Here is a 27,806-nt window from a genome sequence, read left to right as displayed (position 1 = left end):
TTAATTTTTTTTATCATTATAACCATTTTTAAGTGTACAGTTCAGTAATGCTAAGTATATTCACATTGTTGTGAAAAAGATCTCCAGGACTTTTTTATCTTGCAAAACTGAAACTCTGTACTCGTTAAACAACTCCCATTTTTACCCATCGACTTTATTATTAATGGCTGTGTAATAATGAATTATGTCTAGCACTGCTTTAAGTATATACGTAATCGTCCCATTTGAACCTCTAACTCTATGAAGTAGGCATTGTTATCATCATCTTATAGATGAGAAAGTTGAGGCATAGAGACCTCAAGTGACTTGCCTAAGGTCACATAACAAGTGGTTGAGCTGACATTTGCACTCAGTCTGGCACGGGAGTCTGTGCTCTTAACTCTACGCTCAGCACTGAACCCCCTAATCTTGGCCATGTAGATTGGTTCCTATTTATTGTTATGATAAATAACACAGCAAGGTACCTCTTTGTGGGTAACTGTGTCCCCCCTCTCAAACTGAGTATTTTCCCGAGTGAGTGGGTCTGAACGGGAGGCCAAGTTGCTTTCTAAAAAGGGAATCCATGTCCCCTTTATAGAATTTGACAATGTCAATGCTTGGTTAGCAGGAAATTGCTCAAGGTCACCCGCTAGAAGATGATGGCAAAGAAAGGATTAAGATCTGGGTCTTCTGATTGTAGTTTCTATTGCCCTCCACTGCTTCCCTTAAATTTAAAGGTAGCATAAAATACCAGTATCTTCCTTTGCTACACAGCAACGTCAGTTGACATTAGCTTCTTCTCTGAGACTTCCTTGTTGAGGCAGGTAGCTGTGTGGGTTAACTTAGTAGGGCTCAGCCAAATCCCTAAGAACTAAATGGAATAAGATGCTTAATGAGGCCAGTGCTCAAGTTAAGCTCCTGCTTCTGAGGAAACCCTCCACTCGGATAAGGTAGAGCTACAGCCAAGGACAAGGGGAGAATGCCACGCAAGATAGAAGGTTTCTTGTTCTTACTTCTTTTTGGCTACGAAGGTATGTGCTGCCCAACCATTAGCATTTATCGAATACTTAATAGTACAATTGAATGAATAATTTAGCTGGTTAATAGCAATGCAACCTGAATAATTAAAACATCATTAATTAACAAGGCATGTTAATTAACCAAGATGCATTGTTAATGAATAACGGTTGTCTTTATGTGGAAGTGATTCTCTTAGTCTCTCACCACTGGCTTTCTGGTTCTCCGAGGAGCCTCCTAAAGTTCAAGGGATGCTCTAAATGGGACAGAAAGAAGGAAGGGTCTCAGAAATCATAGAAAAGAGCTATAAATTGCCACGATTGATAAGGAAGTGTGGTGTATCCTTGAAAATTTTGAGAAGTCAAAATTAGAGTGATTGTAGAATTTAATCTTCCAAAGTAGGATGCCATCGAGAGTGGAAGACGATGCTATTAATAATTCTGCTGGGACAACAGGTGTAAACCAGGGCTGTCCCGGGCAAATCGGGACGTGAGGTCACTCTCGTTTAAACATGGATTAACATAACACGCCAAGTCCCACTGGACTCTAATAGAAAACATAATCCAACTGAGAGTCAGGAATCTCCAAAGACTCTGTAACACTCAGTCATTTTAAAATTTCTAAATATGGCCCTGGCAGGAGTAATATGCCTAAATAAGAAGAAATTAAAAGCAACTCTCTAAAATATCACCCAATTCGACGAGGAAATTCTCTCTCAGTCTTTGAAAATAACACTCTTCCATGCCTCTCTCAGGTCTCAAGGACCTGTTAGCTGAGAATTCCTTTTTAGGTTCATTCTGGACATTAGCAATTGGCAGGATGGCTTCTTTGGGTCATTGTGTATTTGTGTGTGTCACAGGAAGTAAGTAAGGAGGGCAGGAAGGAGGAGGCCTCTCCACTCTGCAAATGACCGGATACACAGTCATGAGTCAGGATCCCTGGTTTATTTTTTTTTTAATTTTTTTTAACATTTATTTATTTTTGAGACAGAGAGAGACAGAGAATGAAGGGGGGAGGGGCAGAGAGAGAGGGAGACACAGAATCAGAAGCAGGCTCCAGGCTCTGAGCCATCAGCCCAGAGCCTGACGCGGGGCTCGAACTCACTGACCGCGAGATCGTGACCTGAGCTGAAGTAGGACGCTTAACTGAGCCACCCAGGCGCCCCAGGATCCCTGGTTTAAATCGCGCTCCTCTCTGCCCTCTCATTAGATGTTATTGCTAGAGTACGTCCTTTCATATCTCCCATTCTCATGACTTTTTTAGTCACCTTTCTCAGTATTTGGAAAGATCTGTATGAATATAATCCCAAGGTCATTTTACAAACCCAAATATATTTCTTTTTTTTTTTTAATTTTTTTTTAATGTTTATTTATTTTTGAGACAGAGAGAGACAGAGCATGAATGGGGGAGGGGCAGAGAGAGAGGGAGACACAGAATCCGAAGCAGGCTCCAGGCTCTGAGCTTTCAGCACAGAGCCCGACTCGGGGCTCGGACTCACGGACCGTGAGATCATGACCTGAGCCAAGGTCGAACGCTTAACCGACTGAACCACCCAGGCGCCCCACCCAAATATAGTTCTAAGTAGGGATCGTGTAGACCAATTGTCTGGGTTTTTTTTCCTCTTTGCAATGAAGAGTCAGTCAGCAACTTGCCCCAGTAACTCTCAACACTTGAAGGTGCTTCGGGCGGTTTGTTGCTTTTCCTTTAGTCCTTGCCCTTTCCTCAGCAAGAAAAATCTAAACAGAGCCTTGCAAGGCCTAGATTCCAATACCTCTGGTTGTCTGAGGGCCGTAGGCCTCCCCCTCAGATTTCTGTGTGATAGGCATTGAGATCCATCCATCCATCCATCGATCCATCCATTCACTCTTTTGTCGGCTCCTTAACCCATCCCTGAGTTCCTGCTATAGGCCAAACATCGTGTAAGAACGCAGAGCAGATCTTTGTTACTTTCCCAGTGCTGAGCCTAACAACTGTGCTCTGTGACCCCCACGTGAGAAGAAGCCCTATAAAAGTTTTCCAGCCCATTTTTATATTAGACCGGCCCTTTCGGGAGATACCTGTACTAAAACACACACTGTCCTGAGGCACAGAGCACAACATTAGTTCCTGTCCTAGAGCTTAACAATCTGTGTGCGCGGCTGAGGAGCTCCAGGAATTTCCACGAAGAGCAGAAAATACCATCTGTCTAGGCAGAATGGCATGTGGTCCACTGGGTGGTCTGGTGACCATTTTATGGTCAGTGTGGCTTGGCGACCTGTGCGTGCTCTAGCCCGAACTAGAGGGGTGCTCGAGAGACAGAGAAAAACTACAGGATGCGGTTGCTGTATTTAATCAGTTCGCCATCCAGATAGAGAATCGAGGCCAACGCAGACGGGAAAGATGTTTTCTATTGCACAACTGGGAACCTGAAGACAAAGGTTCTTTGTCTAATTTATTCTTCACTGTTTCTGTTCCACGGTGGCAGCGGCTCCTTATTACAGTGAAATAAGATAAATAGATTGACTCCACTTAGGCGTCGGACGAAGGTTCATTTGGGAATGCACAAATGATCACAGCCCAAAACTCCGTGCATCTTATAACCGAGGCAAGCTTCTATTTATCTTCCGTTGGACATTTTGGATTCAGTGCAAATGATGGTTTTTAAAAATCCATCTTATTACAATATATAGGTCTATCACTTGGTCATGTTCATTATATATATAAAAAAATCAAGCCTCATCTTACAGGTGTGTCAACCATAAGGGACGTAGGGTTTTTTTTTAAGTAGCTTTACTGAGATGTAATTCTTTTTTTTTTTTAATGTTTATTTATTTTTGAGAGAGAGAGAACGCAGGGGAAGGACAGAGAGAGAGAGAGGGAGACACAGAATCCGAAGCAGGCTCCAGGCTCCGAGCTGTCAGCACAGAGCTCGACACGGGGCTCGAACCTACGAACTGTGAGGTCATGACCTGAGCCGAAGTCGGATGCCTAACCGACTGAGCCGCCCAGGCACCCGGAGAGATGTAATTTCTATACCATTAAATTCACGCATTTAAAGTGTGCGATTCAATGGGTTTTAGTATATTTCTGGATGTGTGGAGCACACAATCCAATTTTAGAACATTTTGTCACCCCCCAAAAGAAACCAGTAGACATTAAGCCCATCTCCCCCTCTCCCCAGCCCCTGGCAACCACCGATCTACTTTCCGTCTCTGAGGATTTGCCTATTCCGGACATTAGGTTTAAATGGAATCATACAACATATGGTCTTTTATCTTTCACTTCGAAAATGTTTTTGAGATTCATCTGTGTTGAAGCATGTACCCATGAATATGCCTGTAGCCAAAAATAGCAACATTTTCACACCAGAACAGTTTCCTTCTTTCTCCTTCTTTGAGAGGGACATTGCCGCAGCCTGCCGTTTTCTTCCCGTGTCTTACCCTTATTCCTAAAGTAGATGGGAAGCTAGTTACTGACACTTTTTGTCATTCGTAATCTTATGCTTTTCTCCTCAGCTTCATCTGTTTCCATGGGAAGGAAGGCTCTGTATTTAGTGACATCCATCAAAAGGACTAAAAGAGTCTTTCCTGCGCGTGTCTAATGCCCACTTTTCCTCTTGAGCTTGCAAGGTACACTTTGAGAAACAGCAAAGCCTCGAATTTTCTTGCTGTGGTAACGGGTTTCCCCACGGAGTGGCCCTTTGGGCAAAAGGGCGGCATGAGCCCCTGTTGCACACACCTAAGGTCGGTGCGTGGGGGACATCTCAGGCGCTCTAGTGGAAACCCGTACCATGGGGAGGAATCTCGAGAACAATCCACGTAGGGAGAAAAACATACAACCACATAATCAAAATCTTTTCCTCTTTCTCCTTTAAAGCCTGACCCGTTTTCTGTCGCTCATTCCAACAATGCTATTTTCTGGTATTATAAAATGTTGCAGCCAAACAGGCTTTTGCTTTGGTTTGCCAGCGTTTCGGTGATCAAATCATATTGGGGGCCACACAGCCGTGTCGCTGCTCCCTTGGGGGCAGCTTTTCCTGTCAAGCACTTGTCCTTTCTCTGCTCATTTCCATAAGGATCCAGTGCCTCAGATCCCCCCAGCCTGTCTATAGACAAATACTTTCCGCTTTCCAGGGGGTGGAGGCTGGGAGGGACAACACATCAGAAATCTGCCCGACGTCTGACCGAACACAGGAAGTGGCTCTGAAACCAGGTCTGCCTCTTAGGACTCTTCGTCTCCACAGGCAGACGGTGGCAGTACGTCCCCCTCCCTTCTTTTTGGCCTTCTCTCTTTCTGCAGAATGCAGAACCCAGAAGGCTCTTATCTGAACCCTGGGTTTGCTCAGTTGCGGCTGCATAAACCCCCCTCAGTGACAGACGCAGCCTCTGGGTCAAATTGATCTGGTTATCAAGGCCACACTGTCAGTGACCCCACAGGCTTTGCCTTTGACCCCCCCCCCCCCCCCCCCCGCCGGCCTCCAGAAAGAGGATCTTGGCACGACTGACGTTGGCCCCACTGACAGGGCCTTTCTGTACCTCAGCCACGCCCAGCTTCACTAGAAGGTGGGGTGGAGCCAAGTGTCTCCTGGATTAACAACCCCCAAATCGACTAGATGCCAATTGCTCGTGCGCTTTGCAGTTCTTGGGGAGCAGCTGCGAGACTAAGGCGGTGGCTTCACGTGTGCATTCACTCCAACGGCCACGGGGCGCCACCGAGCCTGTCTGGGCTTTCCAACCAGCTGCCCGCTCAGCCTCAATGAATGGAACATCTTCGCGCCATTCCCCCCCTCCGCCCCCCTGTTCCTCCTGGAGCCTTCCCCGCGCCCAGTAAACGGCAGGTCTATCCTCCCAGTGCCTCAGGCCTTGAACCTCTCTTTCTGTCACACCCACGTCATCTGTCAGCAAGTACTCTTGGCATTGCCTTCCAAAGACAGAAGCCAGCCACTTCTCATCACCTCCATTGCCACCACCTGGGTCAAGCCCCCATCATCTCCCTTCTGGATGGACCGCTGCTTGCCCGCTTAGGCTCTCCGCTTCCGGCCTTGCCCCAGACCATCCAGTCTACACCCAGCAGCCCGAGGGAGCCTCATAAACCATGATCTGTCTTGTCCCTCCTCTACTCGAACCCTTATGAGGGCCTACTCAGGCTAAATGCCAAAGTCCTCACGTGCCCACAGGCCCTGTACTGATTGCGTCCCATACCCCCTCTCTTCATCTCCTAAAACCCTCTTTCATTCCCTGGCTCCAGCCCCAGAGGCTCCTTGCTCTCTCTAGAACACGTCAATTACCCACCCACTGCAGGGTCTTTACACTTAGTGTTCCCTCTGCCCAGAATGCTTTGCTCACAGGTGTCTCACCTCTTTCGGGTCTTTGCTCCAACATCACCTTCTCACTGCAGGACACTTCATTCATTCATTCATTCATTAGCCCTCACCACCCCCAGCCTAGTCTATATACACCCTATGAAGGTGGGTACTTTTCCCATTTTGTTAAGGGCTATATCCCCAACGCCTAAAGCCAGGCCTGGACTATAGTAGACACTCAATGAATATTACTTAATGAATAAACGCTTTGGGGCCAGTCACCATCAAGTATCTTCCATATTAATTTCTATAATCGTACAAGTGCTTAGATAAACCTGTGCACAAGAAAGGGGTGGGGCATAAAGGCCAGAGCAAGTGGTGAGTTGTACACGGGGGACAGAAAAAGTCCCCTTCGCAGGGAAGGGAATAAGCTGGCAGAAATGTTGTGAGACGAGGGCCTTTAAAGCCAAGAAATCATACAAAGGCACGGAGGCATGAAACAGCCTGGCACGTGTGATGAGTTGCAGGTAGTAGAGAACGCAAAACATGAATCTGGAGAGGCAGGCAGGAGAGAGATGATGGAAATTTCCTTGAGAGACACATCGTTATCATACTCATTTTAGGCATAAGGAAGTGGAGAGATGTGGCCATACAACCAATAAATGTCACAGATGGAGCCTGGACCCTTGCACCGGGGACCCGCCAAAGGGTTTGGAGCAAGAAGGTGGCACAATCCGGTCTGCGTTTCGCCCCACCGGCAGCGTGAAGGGTGGATGAGGCAAGGTCTCTCTTCAGCAGGGAGAGCATCCAGGGAGAGAGAGTAGGAGCCCAACACAGGCAGTGGCAGCGGGGGCAGAGAGGATAGAGGCCCCTGGGAGACGTTGGATATGGGGGTTTAGAGAGAAAGAAAGGGGACTAAGACACATCCCAAGTCTCTAGATGAGATGCTAAGTGAACAGGGAAGCCACTCAGTAGGATAAGAAATAAAGGGGAAGAACAATTTGAGGAAGGTCGTAATGAGCTGAGGTATAAAACAGAGTATTGAGGTAAGATATACATACAGAAAAGTACAGCCCAGTGAATTGTCACTGTCGAACACACCCGTATGACCGCACTCAGATCAAATAGCAGAATATTGCCAGCCCCCGACTGGCAACCGTGGGCTTTCACCTTGCTGCTCCCCACGCCAGATGTGACCAAGACCCTGACGTCTAATGGCATAGATTACTTTTAAATGGACCCCTATGGTGTGTCCACTTGAGCAAGGGACCCTCCACTCAGCCCTGCAATGTGGTGGCCCACTGTATGAATTTGCCACGTGTACCCATTCTACTCTTGATGGGCATGCGGGTGTTTCCGATTTGGGGTTACTACAAAGACTGCTGCTGTGAGGAATCCAGCACAGGTTTTGGTTAGTTGGAGAACATATGCACGCGTTTCTGGTGGGTACTTAGGAGCAGAACTGCTGGGTCCTAGGGCGCATATACATTCAACCTTCCTATAGGCTGCCACGTAGTTTTTCAAAGAAGGTAGACCAACTTACATCCCCACCAGCAGCACAGGAGAGTGCAGGTTGCTCCATGACCTTGTCAAGACTTGGTTGTGTCCAAGTTTAGGTAGGAAGAGACACCTATGGGGAGATGCCCGGTAAGCCATTCAAAGCAAGAATTGTAATCTTGGGTTTAGCAACATTTATGAGGCGGGTAGAAGAAGCAGAGCTCTCAGAGAAGACTGACAAGGGTATTTAGAGTGATGGGAGCACCAGGTGAACTGTGTGATGGAAGCTAAAGGAAGAAGGAAGGGACCGAGAGCATATTGGAGCATGAAGACATAAGGTCAGTGTTGGAAAGAGTCCATTGGGTACGAAAATAAGAAGTCGTTGGTAACTTCTTTTGCTAGCACAGGGCTTGGCCTCCAACCAAGATGGCGCTCCTAACCTTCATTGCTATCTGAGAGGATTAATTCTGCCCATAGCAGGTAGGCCAAGGAATCTCTAGGAATGAATAACCGGTGTACGAGGGCCCAGGAGAGACAGCAGTTTGGGGCCGCAGAGGAGGGGTAGCCCTCAACTGCTCTGACTAAAACATATGTTCCCCTTAACTCCCATTGCAGCCTATGCAGAACCCAGTGGAGTGCTCACCGTGTGCATCATCCAGTGTCTTCTCATGGGTCCTCAAGCCCCTTGTGGGCAGAGAGCAAGGCTTCTATTTCAGAAGGCCCAGGCCCTGGGGCAGTGCCAGGCTCACAGTGGACACAAAAAAAAGGGGTTTGCAGAAGAAGTAAACATGTATTATTTAAATGAAGGCACAGTTTGAAAAAGATAGCTTTTATAATTGTGATACAAAAGATGAGACCATTACTCTCAGTAACAATCTGAAAGGGGTGTGTGTGTGTGTGTGTGTGTGTGCGCGCGCGCGCGCACGGGGGTGGGGGGCATAAGATTCAACTTTTAGATAGGAAAGTGGTTGAGGGACTTTTATTTCCTATTGCCTACACTCCAGTTTTGGTCAAGATTTTTATAATAGGTATGTGCTGCTTTTGTAATCAGAAAAGAAATGAAGATATCCATTTTGTTGAAAATGGAAAACGGAGCTTTGGTACTTTAGCAAGCACTGCCTAATGGAATCTTCTGCTGTGATGAAAATGTTCTGTACCTGTGCTCTCCGGTACATCAGCCACTAGCCACATGTGGCCAGGAAGCACTGAAATGTGGCTGGTGTGACCGAGGAATTGAATGTTTAATTTTATTAATTTTAATTAATTTGAACGCAAGTAGCTTCATGGGACTAGTGCTTATGCATTGGGCAGCAGAGTTTAAACAATCAGTTTATGCTAATGTATACAAACTCTTTTCCTATTAAATTGTGCATTCAGGGCACTCACTCTTAAGCGTCCGACTTAGCTCGGGTCATGATCTCATGGTTTGTGGGTTCTAGACCCGCGTTGGGCTCTGTGCTGACAGCTCAGAGCCTGGAGCCTGCTTCGGATTCTGTGTCTCCCTCTCTCTGACCCTCCCCTGCTCATGCTCTGTCTCTGTCTCAAAAAGAAATTTTAAAAAATTTAAAAATTGTAAATTGTGCATTCATTCTCTTTATTCGTACTTCTATAAAGATACTTTATATGTTAGTTTTATGTTAAATTTGACATCGTTTTCCCACATTAATTATACAGTATTTATACACTTTGTGGTTTGATATTTCCAGTACATTACAGACAAACCTTAACAAGATTTTCTAAACAATTTGTTAATCCTAAATAACCTAAATGTGTCAAGTGCGGGGGTGCGGGGTGGGGGGGGACTAGGAATCAGCTCCTGACTGGCACATAAGGCAGACCCTAGGGATCCTGTTGCTGCTGCTGCTGATGAAGAAGAAGTAAGTAAAGGAAGAAGGTAGCACTTAATGTCAAATTTAACAATGTAAATTGTAAACATTGTTTAAATACTAGGTTCTCAAGTACGTTTTAAAAAACACACATAGAAAAAAGACTGGAAAGATTGATATGAAAATGTCAACAGTGTTGCCTTTGGTGATAAGAAATATGGGTGCTTCCCCACCCCCTTTGCTACATTATTTTCCAAAATTCTATAAAGAATGAAAATAATACAGGCACCTGGCTGGCTCAATCGATAGAGCATGTGACTCTTGATCTCGGGGTCTTGAGTTCAAGCCGCGTGTTGGGGGTAGAGTTTACCTAAAAAATAATAATAATGATCCTTCTCTGTTTAATTTTACTGCCCCTGGTTTCTCAGGATCTGTGGATGTTTTTCCTGACATATATATTTACTTAGTTTGACTTCTTCCCGAAGGGGCTTTGTTAACTTTTATGTGACTATTTTCATTTCACTTCTCCTTGTTGAATTTGTTTCTTCTTTTAACCTGATTTTCTCCTCTCTTGTCCTTTTGCTTAGCCACACTGGGACTGTCGTCTACTGAGGTATGTTACAGTAAGAAGGCTGGGATTTACATGGATACTGTTCTTAAAGATTTTCCTAGCTCAAAATAATGTTTAGGATTATCCTTTTTTTTTTTTTTAAAGGTACTTTTTAAAGGTACTTTATTCTGGTGGTGGCAAGAGCCTATTTTATCTGGGCAAGTTCAAGATTGGTGTTTTAATGAGAGAATGCAAGTGAACCAGGTCTTAATTCAGGCGGTGTGATCATGAATCCATTACCTTTTAAAACCGATCCCTAAAAGGGACCTCCAGAAGTAAGCAGCCTGACCTTGAACCGGGCCCCGCCCCCAAACCCTGAAGGTAACTATAATGGGGTGAGCGGTGCTCCCCACGTGGTGCGTCTGTGAGATCATTAGCTGTCCATCCACAGTGGCGGACATTTGTTTATCTGGACTCAAAGATGAGTGGCAACTGTATGTCTTAAGCCTGGATTAGTATGCCGGTTGTGCTGCTCTTGTGCAAAAGCGGCCACAGAATACAGGTAATGAATGAGCAATGTTCTTGAACACAAACTCTTCCAGTGGCTCTGGCCACGGTTGCCTTTGCCTGTGATCTTTCTTTCTTTCCCCTGAAATTTTCATACCTGGAGCATTCTCTGTATTTTTATAATTTTTTAAATGTTTATTTATTCTCGAGAGAGAGACAGAGCACAAGCGGGGAAGGGGTTACAGAAAGAGGGAGACACAGAATCGGAAGCAGGCTCCAGGCTCCGAGCTGTCAGCACAGAGTCCGACGCGGGGCTCGAACTCACAGACCGTGAGATCATGACCTGAGCCAAAGTCAGATGCTTAACCGACTGAGCCCCCCAGGCGGCCCTGCCTGTGACTTTTCTGACACTCCTTCCCCTCTGGCTTCCCGCAGGATGAGGGTGAGGACCCCTGGTACCACAAAGCATGCAAATGCGATTGCCAAGGAGGTGCCAATGCCCTCTGGTCTGCTGGCGCCACCTCCTTAGACTGCATTCCGGGTGAGTGTCTCCTCTGCTTAGGGCACCGGATCCTCGCGGTGTCCTGGGGAACGTTGTTTCTCCTTTTCCTTTCCGCCTGGCCGAGTTAACCCCCCGGCACGCTAGGCTCTGGGTTTCCCGCAGTTGGCCTCCGAACTTCAAATCCCACAACGGCCACTGCTCCAACATACCACACGGATGTCATTGTTCAGAAACAGCTTCCTGCCTCTCTCCCTGGCCTGGGTGAGACGGTGAGATGGCGCCTATTTTCAATGAAATGGACTAATGGAATTTGTGAAAATAAGTCAGTGGTAGGAGGCAGGGCGTTCTGAGAAGAGGACAGCCTTTTGAGTCAGAGAGTCCAGAGCTGGAATCCTGCCTGCCTCCCTTCTTAGCTCTGGGACTCCCCCTTGGGTCTTTTTCTGTCAAAGGGAGGTAATAGTACTGTGCCCGAGGGTTTACTGCTCAGCGAACAACCATGTTCTCCCCCACGTTCCACCCCCTTTAGAGTGGCTCCGGCCGAAGCGAGCCGCGTCCCTTCCAAAATGAACATTTAAGGGCTGGTACTTGACTCTCCGGCTTTCCCTTCCCTGCTTGAGAAATGGTTCCTCCTCCAGTGTGGGTCCCAGGAAATTGAATGGAGCAGAAACCCTGCCAACCCATAACGGACAAGTCACCTGAGTGAAAAATAAACCGCTGTCGTGTTAAGCCTCTGAAATTTCCAAGACAATTTGTTCTGCAGCCTAACATAGCCCTTCCTGGCTAATACAAGCGTCTTCCTGTAAGGTTCCTGCCAGCAAACTTTGTAAAGGACCAGATGCTAAATATTTGTGGCTTTGCAGGCCCTAGGGTCCCGACTCCTCAATTCTGCCTTTGTAGTAGGAAAGCAGCCGCTGGCAATATGTAAATACATGCGTGTGGCTGTGTTCCAATAAAACTTTATTTACAAAAACGGGCGGTGAGCCACATTTGGTTTAAGGGCCACAGTTTCCTGCCTCCTGAGAGCTCACACTCTGACTTTCAGGGACTTGGGGGCCCAGAAAATCCTTGCAACACTCAGTGCTTTGCACGGCTCAGAGCCTCTTTTGCTCGAAACTGTGCTCGTTACCCTCTGCAGGGTACATAATCACCTAATAATAGCTCCGCTAGAGACAGTGTGTGTGTGCGCGTGTGCGAGCTTCTCTTCATTATTTCATTAAATTTGCATTAAAATAGCATATTGTGGGGGAGGCAGCGGAGAGTCTCCCAAGGCCTTTGCTGCCTCCCCTTCCCTATTTACTGAAGGGGTAGGAAGTGGTTTGTGAATTCAGTCTATCGGAAAGGAACAGTGGGGCCCCTGTCATGAGGAAAGCAGCAAGTGCTGTGCAGTCTGGTGGGCTTCTACTGGATGCCCCACTGTGCTCCGCGGCAGGAGCTCCTGCAACCATTATATACTGGTGTGGTCTGCCCAGTCAATATTGAAGCACCCTCCTTAATAATCCATTTAAAATTCAGTTCCACCCTTTCTCATCATGTGTCTATTATGTGCCAGGCACTGATGGGGAGGCAAAAAAAAAAAAAAAAAAGAAGGCATTATCTTCTCCCTGAAGGAGTTTCCCATGCAGTGGAAACAAACGTTCTCTTCACTAGAGACACGAAGACCTTACTGGAACTCCATTCCGAGTTCTAAAAAAACCCACCAACTTGAAAAGAGATTATTTATGCAGATTGACCCAATCAACTGTGAAGTTGAGGAGGGCTGTGTGTTTGGGGAATGTGAAGTCAACCGGGGTCCCCCAAGCTCTCTCCCCTAAACAGTTGCCGTGCACTCGAAGTTCTGAAATCGGAAATTCTTTTAGTTTACGTGTTCTCCACTCCCCACCATCTTCTGTTTGTTTTTCCTCTCATTTTATTTTTTAATGGCACAGACATTTCCGGGAAGAAACAAACACAACCTAAGGGTTACACGGTTGATTCATTGGCGTGAATTGGTTTTTTTCCATGAAAGAGATGGTTCAGGGCAGCAGGACTAGACGCCCATCAGTGCCTCGGGTCCTCAATGGAATCTTAAGAACGCTGCTTGGTCTCTCTGGATCCTGAGACTCACTGCTTCCATCACAGGCCGCCTTAGGGGGGAAGAAGAGCCTATAAGATACAGAAGGACGGGAGGGAAGGTCACTGGGAGCTGCCCGGAGGTACTCTCGGGTGCACACTGGCTGCTACTGTCTAGTGGTCCCACCCACAGAGGAGAAGGTGCATTCTGGCCTCCTTAATCTTCATCTTAACACTATCAAAACGACTAAAAGGTCTGTCCTCCACAGTTAGCTAAGATCACCTTGGCCCTCGGAGGGGAAAGAATAGGGTAGGGAAAGTATCCAAGCCTAAGAAATCCAGTGATTCATGAATGCTTTGCCTTTACTCTAGATTTTATACCTCTATATTATCTTCGAGTTTCTACTCCATTCTATAAACATTATTCTATGTTCCACTACATTGTTATATAGGTTCAAGCCTAATACGTGTGCATGTTAATATTCATGTCTCTCTTGTCAAGAACGTCCCTGAACTTCCCTTGTGTTTCTCTAGGTAAATGTTCTTTATAACCATGTCTGGCTTTCACGCCTCCCGACCGCGAGATTATCTACTGAATAAGAAAGGCTAGTATGCTACGTATAGTCTGGATTCGCAGCGCATTATGAACATGCCTTTATCCACGTAACATCCGTGCTTTATCCACTTGTACCACACACGATGTAGGTTTCTCCTTAAAATGAATGTACAAACGTTCTTTTTCTACTTAAGATGAGCATACCAACAGGCTTCATAGCTACCCTAACAAACTGGCATTGGGCAGAAAACGTGGGAAGGACATATTCCGTGTAAGTCTGACGAGGATCCCCTTAATTCCTCCAGCAACATTATTCGTGCCGTTTAATCCTAGTTTATACTCAATTGACAGTTTCCTATGGCTTAGAGCAGTAGGTGTTCTCTGGGCCGGGCGACCTCGATTTCCTCCCTGAGCTTTCCGCTTCCTGTTTCTGCTGTCTTCTCTGCTTGCTCCTAGAGGCCACCTGAGACGGGCGATAATCTGTGTTTATCCCTTCATTCACCATCCAGTCAATAACTATCGAGTGCTTAGCATGTGCAGGCATTCTGCTCAGCTCAGAGGATACAATGGTGAGCCAGAGAGCCCAGAGGAGCTGATAAATAATGACAAGGATGGGGAATAAGTGAGAGGAACAGGGTGGCTGGCAGAGATCTGAAGGATGAGCAGAGTTGGCCGGGTGAAGGGGGAAGAGAGGGGACGGGAGTGTCACAGGCAGAGGGAACAGCCTCAATGGAAGGCCTCCAGGCCTGCATGAGGACCCAAAGGGAGCCCAGCCAGGACCGTGGAAGGAGGAGGAGAGGGGAAAGGAGGAGTCGGGCAAAACAATAACATAACTTGACTGCAATTGACCCCACAGTCCATAGAGCGTGAGAAATGCCACATTTTCTATTTTTCCGAGTTTAAATAACTCCAGTTTGAGTCCTCCTCATGGCTAGCGAGGAGTCTGAAGACAGGACTGTTAAAGGTCCTTCCTCTCTCCTTGGACTGCATCAAACTCCCATGGGTTTGCAAGGGCTGCCTGGGGGCAGGGCGCAGACTCAGGCTCAGGCTCAGGCTCAGGCCAGGTGGCAGGCTCCCTGCCTGGCCCACAGCCCCACTTGAAGGCCAACACCTTACTGGGGGGTCTTCTCCCTCTGAACCAAGCTCAGCTCAGTCCCGGGGACCTTCCCAAATTTCCTGAGGGTGTCCAGAGCTCAGGGCTCCCTGGCCCCATCTGTGGTCCAGCCCCCTCAGAGGAAGCATGTCCCTGCTGAGCTCAGGCCCCTACCATGGGCACGCCCCTTTCCCCCAAAAGGGCCAAAGCCCAGATTCTCCAGTCCCCTCCTGTAGCACAATCAGCTAATTCCTGTTGGCACCTAGACCTTCCAAATCCATAAATCTGAGAGATGCTATGTGGTTTACAGCCTCTCCTCTCTCAAATCACACACACACACACACATGAACACGTGCACACACAAACCCAAGAAGAGCCCCAACCCTTAGGAACCCTCTTTCTTGGGGAGATGTACAGGGGATGATGGGGGCAGGGCAGAGTGGGAGGGGGGGAGTTAGATTTCTTCCCGGGTGAGTCTTCGCCAGAAAGACAAACATGAAAAACTCAAGAAGACATCAATGTATTCCCACGAATTCACCCATTCACCCTATTACACCGATAGAATCTGTTGCTCTTGGCCAGCGACATCGTGGAGGCAGGTACTGCTGTGGGTCCCCTTTCACAGATAAGGAAATTGAGATCCAGAAAGGTTAAGCAGCTTGCCTAAGCTCACACAGAGATGGGGATCCGATCCCAGCTCACACTGACTCTAGACAGACATTCTTGACCTTGGCTGCCCATTACAATCACTTGTAGCTCTACCCCTCACCCGGGTCCTACCCCAGACCAATGACGTCAGAATCTCTGAGGGAGTGACCCCAACATTAGCACTTCTGTAACTCCCCCCCCCCGCAATGATACCCAGGTTGAGACCCATCAGAGAGTCTCTGCTTTGTGCCCTGGGCCACACCACTGGTTTCTGGGTTAGCAGCTGGGTAGCTAGAGGCACCAATACCTGACAGGAGCACTGTACAGGGGCAGGCTTGGGGCTTGGATACTGAAGGGTACAGTTTGGAACATGTGGGTGTGAAGCATCTTTGGGTCACCCGGGTGGAACTGTTCACCTGGAAAATGGACAATGGGATAAGGCTTGGGACCTGGGAATCAGGCACTGACTCCCAGACGCCAGGCAAAAGCCATGGGGATGGTGAGATCATCACTTTCCTGGAGAGTGTGGGCAGGGTCCGTGTCTGGACAAGCCCTCACCAGCCTCCAAGGCCACTGCCACTGGCTTCGTCTCCCTAGGTTTCCACTCTTAACCGTTAGATGGGCAAATCGGAAAGAAATGGCAAAAGAGATTGAAGGGAAAGACACAGAAAGAGCAAAATGCCAAGAATAAAGCCATCAGGAGTGGACTTTTCCTTCCTCTCTGCTTTTCCTTCCCCTCTGCTCCTTCCCTCCAAGCTGGTGGCCCTGGAGCAAGAAAAGGAAGGTTCAAGAAGGAGGGGCCTTAGAGACACCCACAGTTAGCATTTAAGTGACAACCTTGGGCCCAACTGAAAACCAGCTTTCTGATGCTGGGGCCTTGGCCCACCTTCTGGTGGCATGGGCTTGTCCTCCAAGTCGGAGGGAAATTGAGGAGGTAGAGGGGCCCCCAAGGCCATGGGCACCAGGCCCCTGAACCTGCCAACTGACAAATGCCTTCTCTCACAGGCCAAAGTTTCCCCAGTGTGCTTTGAAAGTGTGCTTGTTAAAGATGAGGCTGCTCTGGGGGTGGGATACTGAAAACTGCATCCTTAACAAGCCCTCCTGACGATTTGACCGCACAAGGCATGATTGAGGGGCCCGTGAATCACTCCTGTCCTCTCTCCCAGGAATTCCCGTGATTTTAGTAGGCTCCATCAGCCTTGGGGACTTGATAAACCACAAGTGCTGTCCCCTCACTTCCAGCCCCACTGAGCTGCAACTAATGGTGGAGGTTGGACCTTTTCCTTTAGTGCATCAGGCAGAAAGGCAGTGAAGCCTCCCTGGTCAGAGGCCTGAAGCTGTCTTTCTGTCTTCACTCTCTGAGGACAGGGCATGACTGCCTCTGCGGGCATTCTGGTCTCAGGATGCATGGCATTCAAGCTTTTGCATGCTTCGTTCAATTTTAGTGACTTTTGGAAGCTATCCTCCAGAAAGACCCCAGCACTGGTTTCACTGTTGGAAAGGGATGATGCCCCAGTCAGCATGTTCAGCTCTTTGATCTGAACTCAGATTTACACATGGACAAAAAATAATTTCACTTACTTGAAGTTTATTCTTCACAATCGGAAAACTAAGAGAATGTGTAAATTTACCATTGGTTTTTTACAGAAATATAGCTAGACTTGTGTTTGGTTGTCAATAAGGGATCCCCTGAAGAGTGGCTTAGTGAATTACTTTTGTTTTGACTCCTGTAGTAAAAAGAGTAGGGGTAGGGAGTTGCTTAAGGATATCAGGGCTGAGGTCTCGGCGCTTCTTTTGGCCTTACCCCCGTCGTGCAAGAAGCCAATGCGCCAGCCATCAGGTCTTCTTTCTAGGCAACGGGAAGAAAAAAGGGGTGAGCAAAAACGGATCAGAAATCCCCAGCAGACATCGTCGTATATCTCAGTGGTCAGAAATTGTATCACGTGGTCGCTTCTAACCGCGAAAGAGGCCGGGAAAGATTTTTTCTAGCGCCTACATTGCTGCCTGACAAAGTTAGGGTTCTTTAGTCAAAAACAAGGGGAGAACGGATGCTGGGCTGGCAATCGGCGGAAGTCTGTGACCAGGTAACCCAACACTAAATGTGTTTAGAAATACGTGAGAAGCAGCCGACGGTTGACACGTAAGAACCAGCTTTGGCTATTCTTATTTGGAAAAAAAACAGTTCCTTTCAATTGTACCTTATTCAATAGTCACTCAGGTACATTTCACACCCCCCCCCCACCACACACCTTTTTTTATTCATCAGACTAGTGAGAAGACGGCACTTTACGAGCGAGAAGTCAGTCTCAGTATATAATTGCCCTTCTTGCCTCTGACCATTGCTTTGTTCCTATAATTAGCATCATATGCTGCCCGAAGACAGCTGGGGCCCCTGACGTCATCACGCCGGACGGCTAAAAGTGTGTTAATGAGGAAAATAAAGAGTACGGCATTTAACTATGATATTTCCCTGGGAACCTCTTGGTTTTGCAAATGTCTAAGTTTGTGGAGGAGGTGAAGTATTTCTCCCTCCCTCCCTCCCCCACCTCAGGTTGCCATAGAGCCCCTTTCCTCTGCTTTTGCGAAGGTTGAGTCTCTATGGCAATCCTTTGACTTCATCTTCACTCTCTCTCATAAGAGCAGCGAATAAGTTGAAGACCCATTGTGGAGTGTGCTGACGAGCAAAACATTCTCCACCTACCAAAGCACGAAGGAGACGGTCTGACTTGGCATGTCAGTCATGTCGGGTTTGTGGAGTGTTGCGATGTGATATGAGTGTTTTGAGGTGCGTTGTTTTTCCCTTTCCAGAATGCCCATATCATAAGCCCCTGGGTTTCGAATCGGGAGAAGTTACACCAGACCAGATCACCTGCTCCAACCTGGAGCAGTACGTGGGCTGGTATTCCTCGTGGACCGCTAACAAGGCCCGGCTCAACAGTCAAGGCTTTGGGTAAGCAGGGCAGGTGGCTCAGGCGGTTTTTCTCATGTGATTTGAAAAATGTAGGTCTCTGTAAGAAAAAAAATGGCAGAATGCATTTATTTATTCAACAAATATTGACTGAGTGCCTTCCGTGTGCTGAGGACTGTGGGCAAGGTGGCGGAGGTCCTGGCCTTCAAGAAGCACACAGTTTAGATGGGGAGAGGGACTCTACCTGAAGGGCACGGATGGGGATGGTGAAGGGCACGGATGGGGATGGTAAAGGTCAGCAAAGTTAGGGCACAAGTGAGATAAGGCCAGAGCTCTGGTAGGCAGAAGTCAGATCTCAGATCGTGAAGTCACGTGAAGAATAATGGTCACTATTTTAGGCATAATGAGAGGACCCAGAATGTGCATTAGTTAGAGTACAAGTTTGTACTGCTGTAACAAAGAACCCCAAAGTACAGAAACTTAAATAACATAAAGGTTGATTTCTTGGTCATCTAAAAGTTTCATTAGGCCATGTAGTTTCATTGTTATGACGGCTGATGGTATCAGGGGTCCAGATTCTTTCTACCTTCTTCTGTCATCCTTCACATGAAGCTGCCATCTCAGGGCCCAAAATGGCTACCCTAACTTCCACTAGCACATCACATTCTAGCCAGGGGGGAGAAAAGAGGAGCAGAGTGCACAAGCATAATCCTATTGGCTACTTCTGCCCACATCTCACCAATCAGAATTTAGTCAGGTTGTCCCACCTAGCTGCAAAGGAGACTGGGAAATATGAACTTTTCTGGGTGGCTGTTTGCCCAGATAAAACATGGTGGTGGTGGTGGTGGTGATGGTGTTCTATTGCTAAAAGAAGACGGGAAGAGGATACTGGGGGACAATTAGCAGACTCTAGCAGTGAAAGATTTAAAGCTGGGGAATACCACAGTAAGATTTGTGTTGTAAGAAAATTCCGGCTCAGGGCGCCAAGGTGGCTCAGTCAGTTGTGCATCCAACTCTTGGTTTCAGCTCAGGTCATGATCCCAGGGTTGTGGGATCAAGCCCCATGTCGGAAGCCATGCTCAGCAGGCCGCCTGCTTAAGATTCTCTCTCTCTCTCTCTGCCCCTCTCCCTTGCACATGTGCGCTCTGTCTCTCTCAAATAAAAGAAAAAAGAAAAAAAGAAAAGAAAAGAAAAAAGAAAAATCTGGCTCTTGTGAGGAGAACTGTTTAGTTGGGGGAAGTAATTAGTGAGGTGAGCTAAAGTAGCAATCCAGGCAAGAATTGAGGATGATGTGGGTCAGGGCAGTGCCAGTGAAATGGAGAAAAGTAAATGACTTTGAGAAACACTTGAGATGGAGTCAATAGACGGATTGGATGTTTGAGGCAAAAAAGAGAAAGGGACAAAGATCTCTCTCGGATCGCTGGCATGAACACCCCAGAGGATGGGGGTAGCATTCTGAAAGATGAATATTGGAAGGAGGGGCTGGAGACAATTAGGAGTTTACTCTTGGACATGTTTCTTTGGGGATGCTGTACAGCACCTAGAAGTTGTCTAGACAGCAAATGATTCTCAGGTTTCGGGATTTAGAAAAGGTCTGGGATGGAAGTTAAGATTTCAAGAGCCACGCAAGGAGCAAGTCTGGAATTAGAAGAGAAGGCAGCCAAGGACTGAGTCCCGAGAAGCTAATTAATATGCAAAAAGTAAATAAAAACCTCAAAGGGGAAATTATAGGTTTCCACAATTCATGAGAGACATAGCTAAAAAACAAATCAGTTCCCTCACTGGTTGGTTTGCTTTATAATTGCCAAAAGCTCTTCCAGAGCCACTTGGATCAGTGTTCTGCACATGGGAGACACTCTCTGAAAGCCATGAATGACAGCACTGGAAGGAGACGCAAATATGTATAAAGGGACTGAAATTGGGGTGAGACTCATGGAGAAAGAGACATCAGGAGAGACTAATGAAAAGGGAAGGGAGCTGGTGGGTGCAAAAACCATGCATTTTCATGATTTGAAGACAGACATACTCAACCACACCCCAAAGGTGATTTCAGCAACACTCAAAGGCACTTCTTTGACAGATCAGTTCAATCTGGCCATTGTTCTTTGGTCAGTGGAGATGCTGGGAGAAAGAGAATGATACAAGTATGACAGAGGCTGCACACTTCTTGGAGACAGGCCTTTTGGTGCTTAACAGATTGCAGCTCAGACTGCCCGCGCGTTGCAGGGGTTCTTTAGGCACTGGCGACCCCTCAAAGGGCCGTGCCTCTCAGCTCTTTGGAGGCTCTCATAGGAAAGGGCTCCTGGTGATTTGCTGTGTTCCTGGCAGGTGCGCCTGGCTGTCCAAGTACCAGGACAGCAGCCAGTGGCTAGAGATAGATCTGAAGGAGGTCAAGGTGATTTCAGGGATCCTCACCCAGGGGCGCTGTGACATTGATGAGTGGATGACCAAGTACAGCGTGCAGTACAGGACCGATGAGAACCTGAACTGGATTTACTATAAGGACCAGACAGGAAACAACCGGGTAAGTTGGACTTACCCCAAACCACCTTTAGCTCATACTCTCTGGGACTTCCCTCCCGTTCCTGCCCTGTCACGCCACTGACTCCATGGCAAGGGAAGTCATCCATGCTTCTTCCCCACAACATGGTCTACTCTCTGACAGGGCAGGGTCTTTTCTTGCTGTATCCTGGATGCCCAGCAGTTTGTGAGTGAGCACCACTCTTGCATGCAAAAGAAATCTTTGTTTGAATTCTCCTACCAGCTTATAGTTGCTCAAATGATCAAAACTGGCCATTTAGGGGCGCCTGGGTGGCGCAGTCGGTTAAGCGTCCGACTTCAGCCAGGTCACGATCTCGCGGTCTGTGAGTTCGAGCCCCGCGTCAGGCTCTGGGCTGATGATGGCTCAGAGCCTGGAGCCTGTTTCCGATTCTGTGTCTCCCTCTCTCTCTGCCCCTCCCCCATTCATGCTCTGTCTCTCTCTGTCCCAAAAATAAATAAACGTTGAAAAAAAAAAATTAAAAAAAAAAACAAAACTGGCCATTTGGACTATTCCAAACTCCGTGAGCCATTGAACACTTTGCTGCATACATGTGACTTGACCTATTATTGATGTGGCTAGGCCCTTGTCCATTTATGTAGATATGGCCTCTCCTTACCATTGAGACTGACTTCCAGGAAGATCTGGACAATCCAGCAAGTTAGCCACTGAACTATGTAAATGATTAAAATGACTCCAGCAATGAAGACACAGAGGAACTTGAACCTTTGAGCAATTTTATATCCTACTAACCTCTAAAGGCCAAGCCCCAAGTCTTGTTCACAGTAGGCTCTTGATTAAGTGTGTATCTATATATATATATATGACCAATATTTTATATATATAATGTCTATTTGCAATGAATTAAAAACTCACTAGCTGTTTGGAACCGTTAACTGTCCTTTTGCCTGAGAGTAAGGACTTCTGAGGCTAATTTGGACAATCAGATTAAGCAGACACGTGTGGCTGAAAATCAGAAGGCTTTGTACCCTGTGATGACAAGTTGTACAGCAAGACAGCCACGGGTTGAGATTTCAAGGAGTTTGAATACAATAGGAGAAACCATCTTGATACTTAGACATTTTATTTCATTTTTGATCTTGTTAGCTGGCTTTTCAAAAAGAAACGGAGAATTCATTTTCAAGTCCTGCCTGCATTTCTGAAGGCCTTGACGGTTCTTTGCAAAGAGGTACTCCACTCAGGCACTTGGGCAATCTGCAGGAGCCTGTTCCAACCTCCCTCTTCACCTGTCCCAACTTGAATAGATTCAAGGGCAAACGGCAGAGAGAAGGGGATGTGGGATGTTGCTATTGGGAAGAAAGGCAAGATCATGGCACACGAGGTCCTTCTTGTTTTCTAGATAGATGAGGCCAAAGTGGCAGCCAGATTTTTTGCAGGAGATAATCCCAGAAAGAAATGAAACGCTCCAGTGTCATCAGGCAGAGCTCTACGACTCTAGAAAGACTGCCAAGAATGATTTCTTTGGAAACGCAGCCGAACAGCCACAGCACCTTTTTCCATCAGGGCCACTGCATCATGCTATGCTGCATCCCAAAACACACGAAGCAGAACCTTTTCCTCCCTACTTTGGGTACTGCACTCCCCCTTCCAGAATCTTCCCTCTAGTTTTTATGTCTTTTCTTTTCTAAAAGCAGTCTTCCAAGTCTAAAAAGTATTTGCCATTGGTATGGAGGTAGAGATACACACTTAACCTTTGGCTCACAACTTCAGGGCCAGCTCACCAGTTTTTACTCGAGCCTCACTTTGGATCCCTTTGGAACAGAAGAACATTCCTCCTGTAAGTGCAATGCGGTCCTTTTCAAAATTGGTCAAAATGCAAAGAATCAGAACACAGAATTGGTGATGAGAATCAAGAGGCATTTTCCATCAGTGCCATCCAATAGAACCTTCTGTGACAATGGAAATGTTAGGATCTGCACTGTCCAATATGGAAGCCACTAATCACACACAGCTATTGAGCACAGGAGCCATCATCAGCGCGGCTGAGGAAGGAAATTGTTATCTAATTTTAATGCATTTAAATTTAAATAGCCACGTGTGGCTAATGCTCCCATACTGGCTGGGGAAGCTCTAGATGTCCCCAGAGAATCACTCGGAGATGCCTAGAACATGCAGGCACTAACACACAAGTTCAGATTTCGGGCATATGCAATTCTCTGACCTTTGACCACTTTCTGAGATTTCCCAGACTTCAAATTTGGGGCCAGCTTCAGATAGGAATTGTTCTTCCTTTTCCCTCCCCTGATGTGATAGTGATAAGATTTCCTCTCTCTTTAGGTCTTCTACGGCAACTCAGACCGAACCTCCACGGTCCAGAACCTCCTGCGGCCCCCCATCATTTCCCGCTTCATCCGGCTGATCCCACTGGGCTGGCACGTCCGCATTGCCATCCGGATGGAGCTGTTGGAGTGCGTCAGCAAGTGTGCGTGACGCCTCCTTCAGCTCGGCGCCTGCCAGGTGGGGCGGAGGGCGCAGAGCAGCCCGTAGGGGAACATTGACGCGACCAGGGCTTGAACAGGGTGACAAACGGCTGAATTTTACAAGCTCTTTTCAATGCAGAGCTGGGCAGAAATAATTTCTTTTTTTTAAGACATAGTTTCCAATGTCAATGAGAGAGAAAGAAAAATGAACTCATTCCCCACTCAGGGCCAAAGAAAATAAGAACAAAGAAAATGTCCCTAAAGACAATGTTCATCAAAAGCCTAAGTAGCAGGGGTAATTTTCTGCTCTCGGGTTTTTGTGTTTGGCCTGACAGTGTGAAAGGTGTGGTCTCAGGGAACACAAAGGAGCCCAGATAATTTAAAAACCCTTTTGCTTCACCACCCTGAAAACAGGAACAGAAGTTTCATAAAACCTCGATTTGAACGCAAATGGGTAGCAGGCTTGCGGTCTCTCCGGGGTTTTCACCAAATTAGGGCCTCTCACAACTTTAGAGCACCGTGTATGCAGACGGAAAGGATTTGGGGTGACTGGGGGGCCGAAAGGCATAGTCGGGAGCCTGTGTCCTGGTCTCCTGGAGGCTGGCACCATCGCCCCAGGTAGGAGGGCCTCCCCTGCTCTGCGCCTTCACCCCCACGCACACAAGGACTGTGGAGCCACAAAAGCTCTTATCACATACATATCCATTCTAGCAAAGTTTTCCAGTCTGTGGTCACTATTTGGGTAAATACATGGGACGGACTGCATGTGTAAGTAGCAAAGTTTCTCTGTATTTAGGAACCCCACATGATCGAAGCACACCAGAATTTCCCTTCATCTAGGGCTACCATTTTTCAACAGGATTCACATTTTAAAACCAGTTGGCACAGGAGCTAGATCACTGGCTACACGGAGGAGGCCCATCAGCTAACCACATGCTTTGCAGGAAGTGGGCAGACCGCAAGTCCTAAGAAGGGATGTGGATACGTTTCTTGTGACCCACGGTTAAACTTCACCCCTTGCCTTGCAACACACAAAACAGGCCTGCTCCTGAGGCTGAAACCTCCTTGGGAAGGACCGGGCCTGGCATGGGCCTGGCCTTCCCCCTCCTGGAGGAGCTCATGAAGCTGGGACCTTTCGGGAAGAGTCTCAGTCTCCTGAGTTTTCAGGCCCTTCCCTGGGGACAGGCTGATGACATGGGGAGTGGGCAGGGGAGGTATATGAAAGTAGGAGCTGAGAGGGGGTGAAACTGGGGGATGAGGGCCCTCTGACAAGACTGGGGAATCCGAGACTGTCCTGGCCCTGACACAGCACAGCCTCTACTAGAGGCTTTCTCCTGAGTTACTTTCTGTTTTCAAATGCCAAGCCGAGTGAAGACTCACACTAACATGATCCTGGACATCACATTCACCTTCTCTGTGAGGGAGAAGCCTCCTAAAAACCCCAAATCTCTTCCCTGGTGTTTTGGGCTTAGAACAGCTCTATATTTAACCCACCATCCTTTTTTTTTTTTTTTTTTTAACGTTTATTTTGAAAGAGTGAGAGAGGAGAGAGAGAGAGAGGGAGAGAGCATGCATCCGCACGCGAGCAAGCAGAGAAGGGTCAGATAGAGAGGGAGACAGAGGATCCGAAGCGGGCTCTGCGCGGTCAGCAGTGAGCCTGATGTGGGGCCGAACTTGTGACCTGTGAGATGATGACCTGAGCTGAAGTCAGACGCTTAACCGACTGAGCCACCCAGGTGCCCCTAACCCACCATCTTTTTAATCCCCCAACTGTATACTTGGACCTGGAAAAATGCTTCCCTTGCTCAGTATTCTCTCAAATACAAACATATCAAATTCAAGGTGGGGGAAAAAAATCCTTCTCTGGCCTTTGGACACATGAATAAATCCATTTAGAGCAGACGCCTCATCAGAGCCCCTTACTGAAAAGCTGAATGAACTTTCATCATGACACGGATTGTCAGAGAAAATGGTGGTAGCCTAAGAGCTCAGGTCCTCTCCAGTGGTCACATCAGACACAGGAGGCGAGTACGGTTAAGAGGAAAGAAGAAAAGAATGAAACTGTGAGGCAGTGAGTGATAAAGGTTCTCCAACTAATTGTTCATGTTGGAAATGTTTGCTTTGTAAAGGTTTAATGAGATAAAGTCACATACCGTACAAATTTCAACCATTTCAAGTGTACAATTCAATGACTTTTAGTAGACTCAGAGTTGAGGAACCATTATCACAATTTTAGAAAAATTTCATCACCCCACAGAGAAACCCTGCACCCATTAACCATCACCTCCCAACCTACTCGTCCCCGCAGCCCTAGGCAACCACTGATGGACTTTCTGTCTCAGTAGATTTGCCTATTCTGGACATTTCATATAAATGGGATCATTTTCTGCCTGGCTTCTTTTGCTTAGCATAGTGTTTTTCCAAGTTTCATTCAGGTTGCAGCATGCACTTAATTCCTTCTTATAGCTGAATATCATTCCGTTATATGGATAGGTCACATTGTATTTATCCGTTCATCTGTTGATGGACATTTGGGTTGTTTCTACATTTTTGGCTATTGTGAATAATGCTGCTATAAACACCTGTGTACAAGTTTTTGTTTGGACATATGTTTTTATTTATCTTGGGCATATACCTAGGAGTGGAATGGTGGGGTCATATGGTAACTCTACGTCTAACCTTTTTAGGAACTGTCAGACAATTTTCCAAAGGGGCCACACCATTATGCATTCCCACCAGCAACATATGAGAGTTTCAGGTTCTCTACATTTGTTATTATCTTTTTGACTAGAGCCGTCCTGGTGTGTATGAAGTAGCATCACTCTGGTTTTTGATTTGCATTTCCCTAGGACTAATGATGCTAAGCATCTTTTTTATGTGTTCACTGGCCTTTTGAATAACTTCTTTGGAGAAATGTCTTTTCCGATCCTTTGCCCATTTAAAAATCAGGTGGCCTTTTTATTAACGAATTGTAAGAGCTCTTTAATATTCTAGATACAACCCCCTTAGGAGATACGTGACTTGCAAATACTTTCTCCTATTCGGTAGGTTATCTTCTTACTCTCTTGATGGAGTCCTTTGAAACACATTTTTAAATTTTGATAAAGTCCAATTTATTCTTTTTTGTTGCATGTGTTTTTGGTGTCATATCTGAGGTACCATTGCCAAATCCCGATCATGAAGATTTACTCCTATGTTTCAAGAGTTTTATAGTTTTACTTCTTACATTTAGACCTTTGATCTATTTGGGGTTACTTTTTGTATATGGTATGAGGTAGGGGTCCAACTTCAGTATCTGCACGTGGACATCCAGTTGTCCCAGCACCATTTGTTGAAAAGACTTTTTCCCCACTGAATGGTCTTGGCATCCTTTTTGAGAAATCAATTAACCATAAAGGTGAGAATTTGTTTCTGGATCCTCAATTCTATTCCATTATAGGTCTATCTTTATACCAGTACCACACAGTTGTCATTACTGTAGCCTTTTTAGTAAGTTTTGAAATTGGAACAGGTTAACTCTCCAACTTTGTTCTTCTTCAAGGCTGTCTGGGCTGCTGAGTCCTTTGAATGTCCATATCAATTTTAGAATCACTGTGTCAATTTCTGCAAAGAAGCCAGCTGAGATTTCACATCGGAAATCGCTCCATACTTGAGAATTTAATAAACAATGAGATACTGAGATCCATAATACGTTAATCTGTAGGTAATCTGTGTATAACAGCATATTAATTATTTACTTCATTTAATTTAGAACAGAAAGTATAAAAACAAAACTTTTATTGAGGGGCATCTGCAGCCTAACAGAATCTTGCTATTAAACACATGAACTATGTTTGGAGTATGATTTTTTTTTTTTTTTTTTTTTTTTTTGGTGGGGGAAAAATCTTGATTAAATAACATATAGTGTAGCACAAACTCATTATTTTACCTTATGTTAACATGTTTACTTTTATTCTCACAAATGCTAGAGTGTGGTCTACACTTTCAGGAGATTCTTTTTGTTTTTTGTAATTTTTTTTTTTTTTTACACTTATTTGTTTTTGAGAGACAGACAGAGCACAAGTGGGGGAGGGGCAGAGAGAGAGGGAGACACAGAATCGGAAGCAGGCTCCAAGCTCTGAGCCGTCAGCACATAGCCTGACGCGGGGCTCGAACTCACAAACCGCGAGATCATGACCTGAGCCAAAGTCGGACGCTTAACCGACTGAGCCACCCAGGTGCCCCGTGGAGATTTTTTTTTTTTTAATTACGGTAAAATATATATAACATATTGCAGGAAAGTTTTAAACAACTAATAACGTGCTATGAACAAAGAAGTAGCATTAAGGGTTGCCGAGATGAAAAACAAAAATCTGAGCTGATTTTGGTATGGAGTGTAGGAGAAGGTTACTTGGACAACGCAAAGGTATTTCA

At 46.5% G+C, this 27,806-nt stretch overlaps 2 protein-coding genes across 3 annotated transcripts in view; one reads left to right on the top strand and one right to left on the bottom strand.

The window, feature by feature from the left end:
* Positions 1-900: 900 nt before the first annotated feature.
* RS1 (retinoschisin 1) lies at positions 901-27,225 on the top strand. The gene is made up of 6 exons (XM_043570775.1): positions 901-1,010; positions 10,188-10,213; positions 11,093-11,198; positions 18,314-18,455; positions 20,742-20,937; positions 23,251-27,225. The coding sequence occupies exons 1-6, from the start codon at positions 959-961 to the stop codon at positions 23,401-23,403; spliced, it is 675 nt and encodes a 224-aa protein (XP_043426710.1). The 5' UTR covers positions 901-958; the 3' UTR covers positions 23,404-27,225.
* The window catches only part of CDKL5 (cyclin dependent kinase like 5), a 214,930-nt gene continuing 200,171 nt past the window's right edge, over positions 13,048-27,806 (bottom strand). Inside the window, exons 20-21 of one of the 2 annotated variants that reach the window (XM_043570770.1) lie at positions 17,310-17,354; positions 13,048-13,301 (exon numbers count right to left, since the gene is read on the bottom strand). In XM_043570770.1, coding sequence (XP_043426705.1) covers positions 13,213-13,301; positions 17,310-17,354 — 134 coding nt within the window. In that variant the 3' untranslated portion in view covers positions 13,048-13,212. Of the gene's footprint in view, positions 13,302-17,024; positions 17,355-27,806 lie in introns of those variants that run through there. The other variant, XM_043570769.1, reaches the window with a different exon arrangement.

The sequence above is a fragment of the Prionailurus bengalensis genome, chromosome X, assembly GCF_016509475.1.
Source record: "Prionailurus bengalensis isolate Pbe53 chromosome X, Fcat_Pben_1.1_paternal_pri, whole genome shotgun sequence".
Classification (NCBI taxonomy): domain Eukaryota; kingdom Metazoa; phylum Chordata; class Mammalia; order Carnivora; family Felidae; genus Prionailurus; species Prionailurus bengalensis.
Note: the sequence above shows the minus strand (reverse complement) of the source record. Positions and strands in the feature narration are given on the sequence as shown.